This window comes from Tachypleus tridentatus, chromosome 7 (assembly GCF_004210375.1).
Source record: "Tachypleus tridentatus isolate NWPU-2018 chromosome 7, ASM421037v1, whole genome shotgun sequence".
NCBI lineage: Eukaryota > Metazoa > Arthropoda > Merostomata > Xiphosura > Limulidae > Tachypleus > Tachypleus tridentatus.
The window spans coordinates 60,853,252-60,874,610 of record NC_134831.1 but is presented as its reverse complement, the minus strand read 5'-3'; the positions used below and the strand labels follow the sequence as shown (position 1 = coordinate 60,874,610).

Sequence of the window (21,359 nt, the reverse complement as noted above, 5' to 3'; positions counted from 1 at the left end):
GAGATTAAGACCACATATTTTCTTAATATTATTTATGTGGCATTTTTCCCCATGTGATTCATCAATGTAAAAAAAATCATCTGCAAATATTCAGTAAATTTCATGTTTTTGCAGCTTATCCCAAAGTATAGGTTTATATTGGCAGTTGTAAAGTAGTAATGTAAGGTTATTAAAACTTGTTTTTTTCTCTGACTGAGATCACACTGCCTTGTCTGAAAGATGCATTTGAATTTTTATTTGTACATCTTGATGTATAGAGATAAACAAAAATTGCATACATGTTCACATCTAATTACATTTTGACTTTGCACTGGTGACTATTACAGTGAGTTTATTAAAGTTTGCTTCTATGTAACTGAGATTACTCCTGCCTTGTCTGAAAGATGCAGTTGGTTTTTTATTTGTACTTCCTGATGATCAAAGACATAAGAGTTGCATTGGGAATAAGGACTTGCTATTTTGGTATATACAGCATTCATTTATTGAGTGTGTCCAAGACAATTTGTTATATCTATTGTATCAGAGGTGTATTATTAGCACTTTGGTAGATGTCACCATTGACCACATTTAATTGCACTCAGGGTTCGACTTGATCCCTAAAATCTGGGAAAGTCATTGAAAATGAGATATAGAATTGTTAGGACATTAAGTCCTGGATAAATAGCTGTTTTAAAGATATGAGAACACTTTACAATTTCATTTTTAATGAAACATTCCCTGTAAAAATAATTCACTTAATTACATAAAAATTAATCAAAAAATATGGTTATTGGAATTTGTTTATTTAATTTCATCTGTTGTGAATCTCATATTTTTTCATACCTAGGGCTGCTACTATTTTTATTGGCAGTTACAGTGAACAAATAAAATCACCAGAAAATTTAGTCCTGCTTAGTAGGATTTGAGAATACTGGAAATTTAAGTAATGGGTTCTGGATAAAGTCTTGGATTTTGACTATGTAAAGTCTTCATGTGATCTTTATGCAGTACTATACTTGTGACTTTTCATGTCGGTTTTCTTTACTTTGGCTGAGTAATGGAGACTTTGTTTCCTGTAGGATGACCTAAAATCTGAATGTATCAGTTTTCCTTCACTTTTGATGGGTCCTTCCAAACCTGTTGTGAAATTGAGTGAGTTGATGATTTATTGTCTAGCTGGAATGTACCACCTTATATAGGTTCTGGGATCTATGAAAAATAAGATGAGAGCTATACCTATGTCATATTTAGTAAATGACAAAGCTTCAGCAGTGTTTCCTTTGTCTTGAAGATACTACCTTGTATTCATTTTGAAAGATTATGATCACATCACATTAACATAATACTGTTATAGTAATAATAATATAACTTGCCAATAACTAATTTCATATTCTTATTAATTCAGTTGGACTGTTCATTTGCATAATCCTGTTTTTAATTTTCTAGCTATGTTGGAATTGTAGGTTCCTTTTTCATCATTTAGGTAAATTTAAATCATAGATCTTTTGTGAATTGTACAAGTGACATCAAATTGCTTTTATTAATTATTTTAACAAGTTGGAATCATTGCTTTTTTAAATGTTCAAGTATAATTAAATTACCAACTGCTTTTTAATTATACATGAAAATAGAAATAATTAGGTTATTTGAACATTCAAATCTAGGTTGTTCATTTATTTGCACATGTAAATTATAATTTTTAAATAACAAACTAAGTTGGATTTATTGTTATAAATTTTTTGATTAAATACAATAATTAGGATCACTTGCACATGTAACTCAACAAACTAGTTTGAATATTTGGCTTTTTACTTTCTATCTTTTAGTGTACAATTTTATTAAATATTTTTAAATGTAATTTTGAGGTAATGTAAAGTTACCACAGCATAATTTTAAATTGAAAGAAAACTATATGTAATTTTAATCAGTGTCGGTAGATTATTCTTTCTTACATTATTTTTTAAGCATGGTATAGTAAATGGAAAAGTTTAAAAAATGTTTTATTTTTGTGAAATTTTCAGTGGTATTTTATATTTTTAAACTAGGAATTTCATGTCTAGCCAAGAAGTGGTTGATTTTATTAAAGAAAGACTTGAACCAGAAAAGCAGCTGTCAAAGATTTGCGAAGAGGTTGGTTATGGCTAATATCAGTAAAAAATTAAGTTTCAAACATTTTGCAAACAAATTTTCTTTATGGTAAAAATAGAATTCTATAGTTTTTTTTTGTTTGGTAACATCTAGAAAAATGTCCCATCATATTCCACAAAGATAATCAACATTTTATTTAGTTTGTATACATTTGCCATTAGTTTTTAAGCAAACTTTGTATCAGATTAATTTTCTATAAATTAACATAGGGACAACAATTCTGTTAATTTGAAACCTTCTGAAAAATATTTTTAAGTTGTTGGTTGCTTATCTTATAGTGTTTCTTGATAACCTTGAATGTAAAAGTTTTATATTTTAAAGTTCTCGATTTAAGTCACTAGATTTAAGTAAAAGTTGTTTATTTGCCTTTGAGACAAGTATAATAATACTGAAGAACAACATATTCTAATAGAAATTCAGTTTGCACCATGGTTGTGTAGGTATAGCTGACAAATTAACAGTTTAAAGCATAACATATTAAGATAAATTATATATTTTAAGATTAATATACATCAATCTGCACCCAGTACATGCTGGAATACATTAACATGTTTTCAAGAAGAAAGTTGAAAAGCATGAATGTCTTTCCTTGTACTGGATGTTTCTTATTTTTTTCTATATGCTATAGATGAAGGCCTAACAAATATCTCTTGGATTCTTCATCAGTTGAATGACATTAGGTGAAACGTGATTAAATAGAACTAGACTGCATCTTTGGGCCTTATTAAGATGACTTGAAGAGATACACATAGAAAACAATATATATATTATTATAGTAAATACATATATGTGAAAATCTCAAGTTGAGAAAAGAAGTGGACTTTAAGTGAGAGCATACTCATAAAAAACTTGCAAGTTGGGAATAAAAATGGCATCGTAAACTATACTAAGTGCACAAGAACAAAAATGAAAATTCCATGATAATTATATTAAATATTAATTGCCAGGAAAAAGTATATTCTGCAGAGTATTTGTTTCAAGTAAAATTAGTATGATATTTTAAGTATTATATCTGAGAATGAAAAAAAATGCATCTTATTTTAACCCTGTGTTAATTTTCTGGAGTTCTGGCATACCTCAAATATTTTGTAAACATTGGCTTCATTATTCAGCTAGTTTGTGTTAAATTGCCAAATTTAATTCTAGTGGTAAAAAGGAAAAGTTATAATATTAAGTGTTCATTTATTGATTAATAAAGAAGATTTTTGAGTGTTAGTGTTTTTTGTTTTCAAAATAACAATTTATTATTTTAAAAAAATTTTTTATGGAGTCTGCTTGGTCCCCAGAAGAAGTGAGTATGGAATTTTTTTACGGAAGACAAATGCAGGGTTAGGCATTGACACATTCCATTTGCAATACATTGAGACAGAATAAGTGACATGTTGAATTTGAACTAACTTAAGTAAAGTTCATATAAAAGAAGTAGTTTGGTTTTGAACATAAAAATATATAAAAGGTAAACATGTTTCTTTTTCAACTATTTTATACAACAGTTTGAGAAAATTATTAGGTTCTTCCTGAATTTTGTGTATAAAAATGTGGAATTAACAAGAACAGAGGTACATCATATGATTAAAACAGAAACTAGAATTTTATTTTCCCATGTTAAGGATTGGTTCATTGGACTGATTCTTTACTCAAAGAAGGAATGTGATTACAGTTCTGAATTTATTTTATGTATTTGCATAAAATGTAGCACACTTTGAGTAAAATGTAGTCTATATTTAAAAAACCATATTAAAAGTACTTGTACTCAAAATACATTTATAAATTTATAATGTTAGTTTGATTTAGAATCTGGCATGTTGGAATGAAGATAATGTTCATGTGAAGAAAAAAAATACTTTTGTCCATTGTGCAGAATGACAGATTGGAGGCACACATGCCAAAGATGGCATGCAATGAAATTTTGTTGACATGGTAGAATTTGTGATAGTGAAAGAAAGTTTTTGTAAAAAAACAAAGATATAAGAATTTGTGAGCAAATTATAGGCTAAACACCAAAGAACTTCTTCCAAAAATTAACCCCCAAAAACGATAATTTATAAGCACACATATAACACTGTGTTCCAGTTAATAAAATATGTGTGTGTACTTGAAACTATGTAACAGCATTTTTTTATGGCATGCCATATGAAACCTATTTGCCATTCCTGTTTTAGAACTTCCAAAATGCACATGTACAGTTTTTTCAGTATCACTTTATAGTGTTTCTGGTATTTACTATTTTCTACCACCATTTCTAAAGCAGCAGCATAGGATAAAATAAATAGCTGATAAATCTTGACATTAAATACATGATAAAGTTGAATGGCACTTCGTAAAATGTTGTGGTATGTGCACTTGCAATGAAGGGTTGCATTTTTATTTTTAAAGGATTATGACATATATAACTTGAACTTACTATAGTTAAATTAATTATTAGTATCATCCAAATTTTATTAATCAAAACAAATATTATTTTAATATGGTATTTTGTGATTACAGCTATTTGATCATTGCCTTGCACCAGATACGATGGGAGATGGGACAGGTTGTGACAACATGACATGTATTATTGTCAATTTTCACAGTCTTATTTCATCCATGCCATCATGCAACAAGAGAAAAGCCACTCAAAATGAAGACCTAGAGGAAGATGCAGAACAAAAGACAAAGAAAGTGAAAGTAGATGTCTCGTCATAAACATTTTTCCTTTTATAATTAATTCACATATTTTAATACAGAAATTAAGTTTGTCTTATCTACATTCTCATGACTTCTCAGAGCACTTTGGGAAATGCTGAAACTATGCATTACTTTCAGTATTTATATATAAGCAAAAATAAGTATTTATTCTAAAAAAGAATAAATTACTTGAAAAAAATCCATCTCATTTCACATTGGTAACTCACCCAATGTATTCCATTTTCATTCAGATTAACTCACCTGTACATAGGCAGACCTCAGTTGCATCTTAGAAAAAATTTGTTACAGGCATAATTTTCATAGGTTTTAGGAATTTGAAGAATGAAAAGAATACTTGGGTTGTGTATAACTTGAGTTTGGTAAAAACGAACAATACAGTTAAAAACTACTCTTTTTAGTCAGATGCAGAACTGGATGTATTTTTTTCTTCTGATTGAATGTTTTATTTTTCTTGTTGAAGTTTATTGTATATATAAACTGCACAACAATGTATATTAAAGTTGATTTGGTACTACCATGTTATGATAGTGGGTGGTATTTTTAAGTAAAATAATATGCACTGTTTTTAATTCAGCAGTGAAGAACTAATTTCAGTTAGCTAAATTCAGCATTATTATGTAAACAACCTTAAAATATTTCAATTTATATTTTATAGCTTTTGAAGTTTGCAAAATTTAATAAATCAGACATTAAAACTGTGAGAATAGTATTTTTTTTCTCCATAGGTGAAAAAAAACAAAACAAAAACCAATGTACTTGTATCTGTATTCATAAAATTCCTCCAGTACAGTCCATGGGAAACATTTGTTTATAATAAACTATTTCTTAGACACTCTTGTGTTTGTTTGTTTTTAACTATAGAAGCCACATTCATATATTTAATAAAATTCTTACATAGCAACAAGGCAAACTGTTATTGTTTACTTAATCTTGTCCAGGTGTTGATTAGTTATTATTATAACAGGGTGGGGGTAGGTGTCCAAGATTTTTAGTGATTCTGATCAATATTTTACACTTTTGGTTGTGGGTTACTTATGAAAATCAGTTTTAGTAGTTGACACAAAGAATCATATAGTGCATTTGTGGAAGCTAGTTTGAAATAAGGAACATGTTAATGGGCACTGTCATCCGAATGTGGATGAAATTGACTGTGACCTGTGAATAGTCAGAAAAGGAACAACATATAGATAGATTCTTGTTTTACATACATAAGATAGTTGCATGATTTTTGCAAGTTTTTAATGTATAACCCAGCATTCATTCAGAGGTAAAAAAACTAGGAAATGTATATAATTATTGCACTAATAATGTTAGGTTAATGAAATTAACTTGAATTAATAACTGATAATGCCACACAACCATAGAATTATTTATCTTAAATAGCTGTTTGTTAGTTATGAAGAGTAATCAGTTTATTGGGGAAAAAAAAAAAAGAGGATGTGAATAATCTTCAGTTTATTTATTTAAGCATTAAAGAAATGTTTATTATTGTGGACTTTATCTTCTGGAGTGCAGAAGTGGAGGTAGCTTAAGGTATTTGTAATAGATTCCTTGTGGGTTACCTGTCAAGTGGTGGAATCACAGGATAGGAAATACAAGTATAGTAATACTAAAGTTACAGAAAAGTGGATGTCTAGATGCATGTTCACAGACTGAATTTTTTATCAATATAATAAAATTATGAACAAATACATGAATATGAAGAACTATAACCCTTGTTGGTCTTTAAAGTTGAGAATATAGATATCTCAACTACTGTGTTCATTGTATACCAGCCAGTGTGATGTAATAGATCACACTGGTACTGGGTATTGCAATGTTTTGTAGTTGACATATCACTTTTTCTTTCATAAGTTCTTAGAATTGATGAAATGGATAGTTTTATGTCACCTGTTTTACTCAGATTTTTGAAAATTTAAGATGAGTTTTGTTATGTTGTTTATATGAGAGCTTTAAAAAAGGTACATTTTTCATTCCTTTCTTACAAGATCACATTCTGCACCTTGTATCACATCCACTTATGATTAAGGCAGTGCAGAAGGTGCGAGTGAGTGCTGTTGATTTGCTTCATTTCTTCTAGTTTATCAATTACAAAATAAGACTGGCTCAAGCAGAGAGGTCTCAATGTACTTTCATACACATATCCACATAAAAATTGTACCTGTATTTGTTTTTCATGAGTACCATTAGCAAATAATTTCATAGTTGAAAAATTATGTATACATTTCACAAAAACATTGGTTCCCCCTCTAGTGACAAAAAAAGATAATCACAAGTAATTTTCTCTGCTGCCTGTAGAATTTTAAGAAAACTCAATGAAATTGTTGTAATGATCTATTCAGATCAGTGTGATAAAAATTTTACAACTCTGACACTGACAAATACATATCTATACCTTATTTGCATTTATAGTTCAATAAACTTAACATCTAAAAGTTCACAGTTTCCTGTCCTTGTGAAGTTATGCATGTAAAAATATTACTGCAGTAATATCAGTTGCTATATAGCAACATAATACTAAAAGGACTGTTAGAAAACCAAGAAATATAACTTTCACTCATAGCATACAAACGTTATTTTGCACATTTCATTGGCAAAAGAGAAAGTGTCAAACCAACATGTATGATGAAAAAGTATGCTAGTAGGCTATGCTATACAGAGGAACTATCAGATATGAAACTGTAAAGATTAGCAATCTGTTAAATAGGAAAATGTTAGTTTAATGTTTCTTGAAAGTTTCAACAATTTCCCTAACCCTAGGATTTGTGGGTAACAAATTATGAACAAATGCATATTACTTGTGATGTTTGTAAACCACTGTAGCTACAAATGAACTAAGAAAAAAACAAACCAGCATCTAGAATACAGTGCATCACAAGAAATTTTTTGGCAAATTGACCCTACTCCTGATCTTTTATGTACTATTAATGGTATTTAACTTACATAGATGTGTTGCCCCCTAGTGGCTCACCGGTATGTCTGCCGACTTACCACGCTAAAAACCGGGTTTCGGTACCTGTAGTGGGCAGAGCATAGATAGCCCATTGTGTAGCTTTGTGCTTAATTCAAAACAACAACAACATAGATGTGTATAACAATATATGTTATTTCTATGCTATGGTCTTTGTACCACTGGGGTCCCTGAAAAAAATGTTTCATGAATACTTAAAGAATAAATTCTGAAGTAAGCCAAACGTGAGGCCTTACAAATTTAACTATGCAAGCAGGATGAACACATATGCATTAACTTTGAATTATAGTGGGAAAATTTATTTTTTAAATGGATTGTAGAATAACGACCTCCAAGCTGGTTTCTCTACTAAAGCTTTTGGGAACTCGTGTATCTCAGGATAGCTAGTATGGGTATTAGCACTTTTGCTAATAAAGCAGAGAACAATGTTTTGACCTTCTTCTAACTTATAAGTGGGTCTCTTGCCATCACGAATTGTTGAAACTACATAGTAATAAAACACTTAGACCAGAGTTCAGATTTGATGACAAAGAGCCTACTTTGTGTATATTATAGTTTAGAGATGGCTTAAATGAGTAACAAAAAATTATTAGCACTTAGTATAACAACAAATGGACATTTTGGCAAGCTTTTAAAATCAGATATAAGCAGTTTACCCAGACATAGTTTGAAACAATGGAGTCACATAACTCAAGACTGCTTAAAGACTTGGTAAACATATCTTAGAACTTTAGGCTGCTGATGTAGAGCAGGGCTGTTTCATTCAGTTAAAACAATTTCTTTAGTTTTATGTTTGTTGACAATTGGTTCTTTCTATTAATTAGCATCTTCAATGGCTATACTACAGTATTTTTGTGTTGCAATGGTAGTTAATACCCTTTATAAAATAATGTTTAATAACTACACAGAACTCTACGTCATTGAAACTGGATACCCAATTCACTGAAAATAAACATATTAAAAAGTGTAAAATCAAAAAGGCTGACATAATTTAACAACACAGCCTTCTCTCTAAACCAGCACCTTGCAGTGCCAAGATAAGACATTAAGCAATCTCTGGTGATGTGATTTCTTTATTGGGTACATTTGTTAGCTATTCAAGCCATCTCCAAATGTTATTAAAAGTAAAGTTTAAAAGAAGTCTTCTAGTAGTTTTAGATTCTAGTAACTGCTATGTCTCTGTAAATGAAGTTTTGATAACTAGTGACCCAGAAGTCCCAAATACAGAGGCACGATGTTGTTCACAGAAAAGATGAGAAAAAGTACATTCATTGTATCAAAATGTAAAATGGTAAGCCTGTGGTTAACATTAGTACTATAATAAGTTTTATGTTTTGTTAAAATGTACTGTTATAATGAGGTCTACCATGCACACATCCTTGCTAAAATATTTAGGTAGGACTATGCATTTTCTGGTTTGGTAATTTTTTTTATTGATGTTACAATTAAAATGTTTAAATTTTTGACTGCAAATATATTGATATCAATTTGTGTTAGAAAACTGAACATAATTGTTGGTTTACATTTTCTTGATTAGTAGAATTAACTGCTTGAACTTTTAGTAATTACAAATAATTTTTTAAGCATCTTTATGGAAAGAACCAGAGTTCATACTGAGTTAGAGTACTTGAAGTCTAAAGATCTGGTATGCAAAATTCAAATCTTCAGATGTTGATTTTGGATATTTTACTTAAATTGCTCAAGAAAAAAGGTTTTGTAATTTTGTTAAAGTCATTCACATAACTAAGTAACCTGTTTAATGAACTAAAATGAACAATTAGCAACTAAACTTGATGAGGTGATAACATTAATGATTTTTTACTTAGGGAGAGGAAAGGTTACAGATCAATTTGTACTTTAAGAATGAACTTCTTCCATTGCCCTCAGTCTGATGGCCATCACTGTGCATTATTGGACAACATCATAGTTACAACTGTAACAAACTTCTAAAGAGAATTGTATTCAATCTTAAATCCACTAATCTTAACATACTGTTACATTTATGAAGTACCCTGATGCAGTATTAAACCAGTCACTGATCTTGACTAAGAGCTCATGAACTATATCTTTGTTTTCTTAGCAGTTCCAGGTAATATATCTGTTCTCATCACAATTGCATTATATAATGGAGAAAATATTTTATTTTTTGGAACTAAAGCTTTCACTTTGCAGTTGAAAACATTGTTCTGGATTAGCTTGGGATGTAGCTGTGCAAGGGTCTTGCTTCTGTGGAGAACATTGAAAACTTTCTTCTCCAAAACTTAGCTAATGCTATTTAACAATCATCCCTCCCAGGAAAGTATTGTGAATGTTTCATATTGTAACATGGCTGGAAATTTGATGTGAACAAAATATATGGGCTTAATTAATACTGCCCAAGATGCCTTGATTTGCATATGCAAATCTAAGCTTCAAAAAATATAAAAAAATTTGACCACAAACTACTCTGTTCTTTTGATCAATCTCAAACAAACTTGGCAGGATGATATGTTGGACCAAGGAAAAACTGGCAAATCCATAGTCTTAGATCAACTTTTTGGAAAAGTTTTTTTTTTTCATTACAAATGTCAAGCATTTACATTTCTGCCCAGGAATGACTTCTAAAGTGGTTTATTGAGAAACAAGGAGTATCAACAAACAATAAGGTTTAGAAAGGAGTTAGTAATAAAACAAGGGAAAATAATTGCAACACCTTTTTTGTAATGGGTAGTAAAGTAGATGTGAAGTAAATAATGTGCAAAAGAAATTATGTAAAAAAATACAAATTCTTGGTTTATTAGTTTAAGCTCTACATTTAGTCATTATATCTCTAACCACAGGACAGGTGCCTCAGGATGTAGTTTGTCTAAATGATTATTAGCCCCTCTGTAAAAACTGCTAAGCTGAAGAAGCCACAGTCAAAGATGTCTTACTAATTCAGAGATTAGGTGGCTTAAAAGTTTTGTACTGATTGTTTTTGTTTAAGTATAAAAGAAACTTCATTAACAGGAGCTACAAAATTTTATATTTGTATGTTGTTATGGTAAGGCCAATGTAATTTGCTCAACATTTGAATACAAATTTTGTTGTAAATACTAATGGTCAAATGTTTGATTACTGTTCTGCACTGTAAAAAATAAGATTTATGGAGATTATATAGGAATAATCTTATTAGTAATATAAGTGATCTCACCAACCTTAGTCACATAGAGCAAATCATTTTGTGCACACGTGATGACGCTATTTCAATAAGCCTGTCTATTCAAATAAAAACAACTCAATAGCCAGCAAATGAGCAGCAAGTGTTGGAGGCAACTAAACACGAACAATGAATTTTCCAATCTGTAAATGTGCATGCTAAACACTTTGAACTACAGATTTGTGCACTTAGCATACAACAGAGTTTATGGTTTGATTAATAATGAATATACAGAAGTATACTACACATAGAAATCACAAGTTAAGATCCCCATATTTATTCTTTATATATTTCACAACTTGCATATTTGTGTGAAAGCAGTAAATGCTGAAAATTACCTAGACTTATTTTAAATTAACCACACTTAGACTGAGGTCATACATCAAGGTCTCTGTATGAAGTTAAGATCCCCATATTTATTCTTTATATATTTCACAACTTGCATATTTGTGTGAAAGCAGTAAATGCTGAAAATTACCTAGACTTATTTTAAATTAACCACACTTAGACTGAGGTCATACATCAAGGTCTCTGTATGACCGTAAGATTTCTCACACATATTAGGGATGGAAGAAAAAGTTATTGAAATCATTTGATGACATTTATTTACTAACGTATAATGATATATGTATCAAATTTCTTTTATTGGTTCCCAATTAATTCCTAATTCTTAAAATTTTAGGTTGAGATGACGTAAAATGTTGCATAGTACAGTACATATTGGGTATATTAAATTAACAATGCTAAAAATACAGACAGTAGATGAATCTTTACATTAAACAATTTTGCTACAAAAAAAAAAAGTATGGTGGCATAGAATTATTTTTTGAACAGTTAACATTTGGCCAAATTAATTTGGTTATAAACTTTACAAGAAAAATAAAAAACAAGCAATTTTAAAATATTGAACTTTAATAGCATATTACCACTGTTGCATTTAAACAATTACAAGTGGAAAGAAATTAAATAAAGTAGCATTTTCAATGCTTAACAGTAAAGATTAGCATGAACTGTGGTTTCAAAAATGTACAGACTTTGAACATAAGTGACTTGAAGTCTGCATGAATTAGCCCTATATTAAACATGATTCACAAGCTTGCTTAGAGTAGCTCATTTATATAATTTTATAACAATATTTAATAAATAATCATTTTCATAACCAAGTCTACCTGTTCAATCAAATCATGGCCCTTACATCTAGATTAATTTAAATCATATCACGCATACACGTTTTTAAATATTTCTCCCTAAAGTTTTGGCCACATGGTCAAAACTGCACACTTTCATCATAAACCAGTTCCTGGTTTGAAAACTTTTAAATAAAACTAGTAGAATTAATAATACAGGTAACTCTGTTGCTGTGCATTTGTAATGATAAGCAAACAGAATTACAAACAAACACTTAACAATAAAAGAAACTGACAAAATTCCTTTCAAAACTGTTAAGACTGGTAGATTTCAAGAGAAACATCTTGCATTTTAACTCTTTCACTGCCAAACACACACATGCAGCACACTAAATAAACTTTAAAAAAAAAGTGTGATATTAAGTAAACATTCTGTGAAATGAATGCAATAAAATCAGTAGTTTTACAAATACATGGACAATTATGTTGCTGAAAACTCAGAATCTAAGAATGTAATAATCTATGAAGCATTTCAGGCAATTAGATACAAAAATCTATATTGATAAGTAATAACATAACTGTCTAAAAAACTGAAATGTTAATGATCTATATATGTAGCACTAAGTCAGTTACTGTATTCTTAATAAAAATTTTAATACATATAAACTACCATATGATCATGGAATTTACAAAGAATGTCACTTAAAAACAATTCTGTTAACCATCTGGTTATTGCTTTAGTTCATTAAACCCATATCTGATGGCAAACAACCTATTTACTATGAGAAGATAAAAGTTCCTTCACAGTGACAGATGAACTCTCCTTTCACATTATACTAATTCTTTATGGAATACAACTGATCTTTCCATACCTTTGTAATTACTTTCATATTAACTACACAATGTTTATCATAGGAATTGATGAGGTGTTGCTATGCAAAATTATTTTCCTGCTGTGACTGAAGAGATTTTTACTTCAAAAGAATGTTAACATTGTCTAGGATTTTGTTAATAAATAACTACATACAAAGCAGAACATTTGTCAGCTTGAAAATTATTACCAAAAATGTATTAATTCTGGGACGTTCACATGTCAGTAGATAGATTGCAATAAACTATGAAAATATCCTTATGTTTTAAATACTGATTTATCACTCATAAAATAAAAATTCATGTTCAAATGATTAATTTACATCTTTAAACAATGATAGAAACAACAGTTTTACTCATGAATTTAAAATAAATGTCTAATATCTTTCATTTTGCACATTTTACTTGCCTTCTTGTGGTGTGTGTGCATGCACACATACATCTCATGGTTGTTTTTAATGACTGCATTTGAATTTTTGCATACCACAAAAGCAGCTATGAATTTTTCCCAGTATTTCTTAATTCTAATTCTCAAATACATATTAGTGTATGCAGTCTTAAACATGCCATTCTTAAATAAGGATAATTTAACATGCTATACCTCTGGCATTTGTCACAAACTAGTAGTTGCACAGCAACAAGAAGGATGGAGAAGCTGACAAATAATTCTAGTTACTTGTTTACTAACAACTGATAATAGAATACTGTACAATAATACTATTAATAATGGCAGGAAACAATACCATCTTCTCAGAGTTGTCTTCCTGCATATGGAAGAGTTAGCCCAACCTTCAATAAAACTAACTGAAAGTTAAGCCACCTCTAAGATGGATTTGATGGAGTCCAGAAAACGTGATGTCTTGACTTGTGTTAATTGGATGCTTCATTGTCTCCACACGACAAATACAATTTTCTTTTTAAAGTTTTAAACAATAACTGGAAGTACATGTCACTCATCACATCATACCTGCCAGACTGCCTAGAAAGCTGATCTGTATAAACAAAAAATTTTAAGTCAATAAGAACATTAAGAAAACAAATGACATACTTGATTCTGAAGCACTCGAATATTTAAAATAAAAACTTATAATTCTGATATATGCTTGCCTGATAACTTGTGTGACCAAAAAGTATACTTGTTATCTGACTTGTTTAACATTTCAATTCTATATCCCTTTCATATTTAGATGTTTAGTTCAGCTGGGACAATTAATAAAAATTGTTAGTTGAATAGTTGACAACAAAATACAATCACCAATTTAATTACACCAAATTCCATATTTAACTAATAACTGCTTTCATGTGCAAATATACATGCAACTAATAATGCAGTGTTCATCCTGAACACTAAGTTTTAAGATGCTATATTCAACAAAATGGTAATAGTCCTTAGATATTGAATAGTGCAAGTACAGCCTTGGTTCAGGTATGTCCACAGCTTTAGTTTATGCTTAACATGAACTAAAGTTTTGATTTTTGATTGCTGCCAAAAGTTTGTAAAAATTCCATTTTGGCTTAAGACAGATGTGCAAGAATAAAGGTTCATCCAACAAATGCTGTTCTGTCATTTGTAGTGATGTGGCATAGAGGGTTTAGAAATCTGTGGTGTTTGTGTTCCTACCAGTACATGGCATTATACTTAGATCCTGGTTCTGCTTTGTAATGAAACACTTCTAAAGTGCTGTTATTGTCATTGTTCTCTGAGGTTTCATAGTATTCACTCATCTAATATTTCACAGGAACTTTATAGTGCACCACTAATTCTTTCTTCACTTTGCCACACAGGGGGTTCTCATTTGAAATCCATGTGGTAACTTTTGTCATACACTTTACAGCACACTAGAGTTTGGGATTTTTAAGAAAACTTCCTGCTCATGAAATTTCAGTTTTTGAAGTAAAGAACTGCTGCCAATATTTAATCATGCTCCCTTTACTGTTCCCACACTGAATTATCTTCTCAATGAAACTGTACATTTATCTTTAAAGTGTGCTAGTGGTTCTCAATCTTCTGCTTGCAGCTAAAGGCACTTAGTGATACCACTGATCACTGAATAGACACTACCAAGAGTAGAATGAAGTTATACACTCATCTGTGCAATAGCAAACTCAAATGGCTTCAAGACCCTGCAGAGATCTTCAGTAGTTGTATTGACATGTCCTGGAACCTCCAGTTTTCTTGAACTCTCAAGATTTGTGATAGGTTTGTCACGAACAGCATATATAACTAGTCTGTTTTGCAACAGGTCCTTCATCATGTTGGAGTACTGTAAGTTCAAGATATCTTTTCCTTTTCATTGCACCTTGTAACTTCTGTAGTTCTCCTGTAGCCAATGGCAAATGATGGAAGTTTGTAACAAGATTTCTACATGCATGTACACATTCCTTGATGTCATCATGAGCCACTCCTTCACTTACGGTAAACTACAGTGTATGCCAAAAACATCCTGGCACACCTCAAACTCTCACACAATTACTTCCAGATGTGTTAGAATGCCACAAAGGAAAGAACGCAGCAGTTTTCAGATCAAAGAAATAGCAGAATTTACATGTGATAATGCCTCAAATATGGAATTTGAGTTTTCATGGCTTTATCAGTTTTTGTTTGTTTTGAATTTCACACAAAGCTACACAAGGGTTATCTGTTAGCTCTCCCTAATTTAGCAGTGAAAGACTAAAGGGAAGGCAGCTAGTCATTACCACCCACTGTCAACTCTCAGATTACTCTTTTAACAATGAAAAGTACAATTGACTATCACATTATAACACTCCCATGGCTGAAGGGGTAACCATGTTTAGTGTGATGGGGATATGAACCTACAACCATCAGATTCCAAGTCAAACGCCTTAACCCCCTGACTGTTCCAGGCCACAAATTATCTTTACTTGTGCATTGGTAAAAACACCTTTTTCTAGATAAACCATTATTCAGTTAACTGCTTTTGGGCATGTAAATGCTTTGAAAATTAACAACAGATAATCAGTTGAAAGGGCTCACAACCTTTTTGTGGTTCATACAGTTAGAATCTATTTAAAAACTTATTCAGCTTATAGTTTATTATTACTTTTATTTAGATTTAAATGGCTCACATTTGGTGAGAATAAAATTAGCTGGAAGACAAATGATTTCACTTCACAATTCATGACATACATCTCCTGAAAGAGCTAGTATGTTTGTTGGGAGATGTATTCAAACCCATGACCTCAGATTGTAAGTTGAGCATTTTACCCACCTGGCCAGGTCAGGTTGGATCAGTTGTCAGTGCAACAGTTTTGCATTTAAGTGTGGACTTAACTTCTTTTTAACTCTTGATATTCAAGGCTGAGATACTTCATTGTTTAATTACATTTCAGGTCATATGTTCACCACACATTAAGATCAGCCTCTGGATAGCAGCAAGTTACATCCAGACAGATTTGCTGAAGTTCTCCTGAGCCTCCAAAAAAAATTATTAAATTTCCCTGTTGCTCCTGACTCTTTATAAGCCAAAAATACAATGAAGTTTATTTAATATACACATCTCAAATGAAATATGCTATAGTAACAGTTTCAAATGCTCTTATTTTCTACCTTTGATAACTTGCTGTCTATTCTGAGGCTTAGTTTATACTGGGTAAACATTTTTCAGAACTTGTAATAGGTTCAGTTCCTGATTCAGCAGTATGCTTTAAATTGAAGATGATTTTTCATGATTGATGGATTGCTTGATAAAGGGTGTAAACTTGACCTGGGCACAGTAAACAAATTAATGTTTTATTCTTTGTAAATTCACCTTCCTTAAGTTTGAAATACTCCCAATATTTTCTTTTACAAACACACTATCACTCTGCTAACATTTCCCTGTAATTTGAATAACTGAAGATCAATTTTACAGCCATAGCTCTATTTCTAGAAAAAAGTTTTGGAGAAATGCCTTACTAATAACCTTATTCAAATGAAACCCTAAAATGTCCTTTTCCATAATACGATCAGAGCTCACTTGTGTAAAGTTCAAAATAACCACTTCTGCCTTACCAGAGTTACTAATTATTACAATAATTAACTAATCACTTATGATGAATGGTATAAGTTGTTTATGTAAAGTCACAAGGCATACAAACTCACAAATATATTTCAAATAAAATTGCAACCTAAGATTTATGACCACTCAGGTGATAACTAGGTGTGGTTGACAATGATGACTAATTACACTGCACAACAAAGATTTTGCTTCTTGAACACTGTTGGGTGTTCCTTATAAATTTTTGGCTGCTGATCACAAAAACTTCATCCAAATTTGTCCTTCATGTACTGTTTCATCGAAATCTTCAGTTTTATCAGGACATTGCTACAATGGAAAAAGTGATATCGGGGCAACTGGAATCTGTCAATGCTTGTTGACTACTGTTGGACACTGAAACGTGATGCACCTGACATTGAATACAAATAAAAATAAGGAGCAAAACAATTATGTTAAACTTAATAACATATTAGAAACATAAATGCAATTAAATATGTTATTACTGGTAAACAGTTAACTGTCCATTTCTCAGAGTTCCTACGCAGTGAAGCAAAACCAAAACTATATTTGTGCTACCCACCAGGTACCTGTCATAATCAGCAAAAACTTTTCAGGAAGCAAAACTTTTCAAAAACATTGTTGTGCAGTGTTATCTCAGACCTGTGCCCAGTCTTTTGTATGATGTATACTTATATAAAACTTATTTGCACTCTATAACATTAATAAAGTTTCAGAAATGTTTTGTTTTCTCACTTACTGCAGACTAACAATGTTTTTTGTTTAAAACCACACTAAACACAAAGCATTTGCTTCTTAATCTTCATGTTGCTCATTTGAAATTTACAGGTAAGTATAAATAATGCAAAGTTTCCTTAGGGCTTTGTTAAATTCTCTATGAAAACTCTTGCATATTGTATTACTACTAAATATACAGCTATATTGGGTAATACATGTACACGAGTCACTACAGGATTAAAACATCTAATAACTTGTTTTTTGTTGTTTTTAAATCAAAGTAAATATTAATGTATAATTGAATTGAGGATGGGGAGACAACTGTATATTTTATAAAAACTTCCCTTATTAATTATCAATCAGTTTCTCCATGATGAGACCTTTATTGGTGAAACTATGGTTGTTAACAAATATAGTTTTTGTAGAATGTACATTTATCTTTGTTTTCTTCCTCAAATTTGTTAATGATGGAATTTCACCAAGTACTAATGGTTTCAAATACAATTATATATTAATAGATAAATCTAACCTGTAAACAAAATATCTGAAGGTTTAAAATTAAATACCTATATAAATCATAAGCATAAGGACATCCAATTAAAGTATCCCTAAAATCTACAATACTTTCAATCTAAGATTTATAATTTTATTATAAGTTATTTTACTATTTTTTAAAGAATGATGAATATAAAACTAATTTCACAATATTTTATATAATTCTAGTTGTAATTTGTAAGTATTGCATATCATTTTCAGAAATAAAACATTATTGATATTCAGAAAGAAATGGGATTTATTTCTTGCAAGCTATGGCAAATTAAAACGAGTGTACATCACTGGTGTTGAGTAGCAGTACATAACATCTTTTTATTCTGAAGTACAATGCATTTCCTTCATTATTCCAGAAGTTTCATAGTATCAATTAATATGTAGGCAAGATTTTACAAATCCACTTTGGTAGAACTGCTTTAAGAACATTAACTGTTTGGAAGTGCTGTTCGAGCAGACACTTTATCGTCTGAAAAGCTGGAAATCACATGATGGGGAACTGTTTATTATGGTAAATAATATGAGATATGGAACTACATTGATATAGAAGATGGTGTAGTATGTGTCTGAGCAAGTGTAGCATCACAGCTGGTGCCATTTTGTAACTGTGATGCAAAAAACCTGTGGTTATTCATCAGCTACATCTGACCCATACCTTGTACGAGGGAAGGAAAATTCCATTTCTTTATTAACATCCCTAGTAACTACTTATGTAAACATCTTACATGAACAGAATTTCAGTACAAAATAATGTCACTAAAATCTATTCACTTATTTATTGCATTTTTTTCAGTATTAAAAAAAATTATTTGTGATAAGGCAATATATTTTAATAACAATAAAATTTGTAATTATTAAAAATAATGTTCCTATACTGATACCACTTACCAGTTTTTTTACATAGAGGATATTCTTAAATAGTAACTTCTCCAATCCTAAAATAATCCAACTTCAATGCCAGAGGTTAGTTGATAAAGTGTGATCTTGAGGTGACTGAGACCAGGTTCCTGTGGTGGGTTGGACAGTTCCCATTCCTGTTGAAGAACTTACACTCATAGGTTGTCCACCTAATGTGGGGTTTAAAGGCTGAAGATTGCCCATCACACCCCAAGGCTGCCCTCCCAGTTGAAGAGATGCCATCTGCTGGTGTAGCTACAAGATTATACTCAATGTAAATGATTAATGGTATTAAATTAAAACACAAACCAAAATATTAGTTTCTAACATTCATCGTTTTAATAACTTTATTTAGGAGTTGTTAAGATTGTCAGCCACAATGGTCATTAGTTTTATGAACATGAAAATAATTCATGTTTAGTGCCATATACCCTTAAAACTCACACTGAGTATATAAAGTGAATCTACCTGGCTGGCAGGAAACAGAAAAAGGTGTAATCAATGATGTCAAGAAAACCCACTTGCAAAGAAAAATATATATGTAAAAACAGCTCATCGTGAACCTGACGACGACTGAAAGTCGAAACGTTGTTCGCTCCTCTATGTAAAAACTCTTTTTTTTCAACCCAAACGAGCTGGTTTTACATATATAGAAAAAGGTGTATTCATAAAGTAAGTTGAGATGCATTTTCTTAGCAAAAATTTTATTTCATTGTCCAATATCATCACACGTGTAAGGTTTCTTTTGATATGTTATATTAGCATGTAGACCATTTGTTTGATTTATGCCAAGTTGCAAAACAAACTGTTTGGCCAGGATTCATAATTGTGCTTGAAGTATGGAAATTCAGAGCAACTTAAATGTTAATTCCATGTTAAATCAGCTTATATTATACAGTTTTCCCACCTAGGTAAATCTCTCTCCCACATCTCATCTATAAATCCAAAACCATCAATTATCTCATATAAGCACATCTGATGCAAAAACCAGTTCTGTTTTTATATGTAAAATAGGAACATATTAAAGGCTTTACATACATAAAAATACTTATCTGTGCATACAATTTAAATTATTTGATTTTTAGGTACAAATACATATTTGACTTGGAATGTTTTACTTTGGTTAAAAATATATTGCATACAAACTAATCTTTAACCTACAAAGAAATTATGTTACATGGAGTTTATAAAAGTTGTGCATCTTTAATCAGTATAATTATTCCCGTTATAAAAAAATTTGATGCTAATGCAGTTTTGCCTGATTTTAAAGATAAAAAAAATTGTCTTGAGAACCAGTATAATGATTATATGTTTAAACTTTAAAAAATCACAACAAGCAACATATTAACTATCACTAAATAAGGTTTTTTTTTTTACAAAAGTGATAATAAAACTCTTAAATTTGTAAAATATATATTCAAGTCAATCATTATTACTGTAACTTATGAAAGTAAAATAAATAATGAAATATAGCTTTACTTGGGACCAATCTAATGATTCAAGGTTATTCTCCCTCACCAGAAGTATGTTTCAAAGCAAAGAAATTAAAATGAAGGGATGGATAGCTACTGTGGATAAAGTTCACTTTTGTTTTCCTAACAGCTCACTGGATAACGTGTTAATCCTGCAAACTTAAGGAATGTTTTTAGAAACCCACCTTCCCATTACAATAAAGCATAAAAGATTAATCATCAAATCACTACAATAATTTAATTCAATAAAAAGGCAGAAGGAACAAGTTAAAGCATAACTAAATATAGTTTGCTCTATTTACTTCAAGCACCTATGGTTAAAGACACTTAATAATGGCAAATTTTCTATGAAGTGAAAGGAAGGTTTTTGAAAGGCTTAGACAATAAATCAGACTTCAACAACAGGTTCCTATTTTGAGAAACTTTATTTTTGAAACTTTGAAAAATACTTGACACAAAGAGCAAGGAGAGAAATAAATGACATGGTAAAATAATTAACATTATTAATGCAGATCACATTAAACAAACAATAGAACAGATGGTAAGATAATTAAGACACAACCTGAATATTATTATACCACAGAAAGGATAATAAGTTAGATAAAATAAAGAAGCAAGATAGACATTAGTTACATAACTAATGTTTAAAGGATGTGGTGATACAACAAAAGTTTTTGTATCATTAATCTGCAAAATGATTGTATTGATACACCATCCAATGTGATATGGTTTATGCAACTTAATCTT

General features: G+C 30.5%; 2 protein-coding genes across 6 annotated transcripts in view; one reads left to right on the top strand and one right to left on the bottom strand.

The window, feature by feature from the left end:
• Positions 1–5,647, top strand: part of LOC143255773 (protein phosphatase 1G) — a 35,517-nt gene extending 29,870 nt beyond the window's left edge. Inside the window, exons 8-9 of the mRNA XM_076511961.1 lie at positions 2,025–2,109; positions 4,615–5,647. Of these exons, the coding sequence (XP_076368076.1) occupies positions 2,025–2,109; positions 4,615–4,812 (283 nt within the window). The 3' untranslated portion in view covers positions 4,813–5,647. The remainder of the gene's footprint in view (positions 1–2,024; positions 2,110–4,614) is intronic.
• Positions 5,648–11,858: 6,211 nt separating this feature from the next.
• Positions 11,859–21,359, bottom strand: part of LOC143255774 (stromal membrane-associated protein 1-like) — a 38,946-nt gene continuing 29,445 nt past the window's right edge. For 3 of the 5 annotated variants that reach the window (XM_076511962.1, XM_076511965.1, XM_076511966.1), the window contains 2 exons: positions 19,132–19,395; positions 11,859–13,953 (listed from right to left, as the gene is read on the bottom strand). In XM_076511962.1, the coding sequence (XP_076368077.1) occupies positions 19,195–19,395 (201 nt within the window). In that variant the 3' untranslated portion in view covers positions 11,859–13,953; positions 19,132–19,194. Of the gene's footprint in view, positions 13,954–17,236; positions 17,369–19,131; positions 19,396–21,359 lie in introns of those variants that run through there. The other 2 variants (XM_076511964.1, XM_076511963.1) reach the window with 2 other exon arrangements.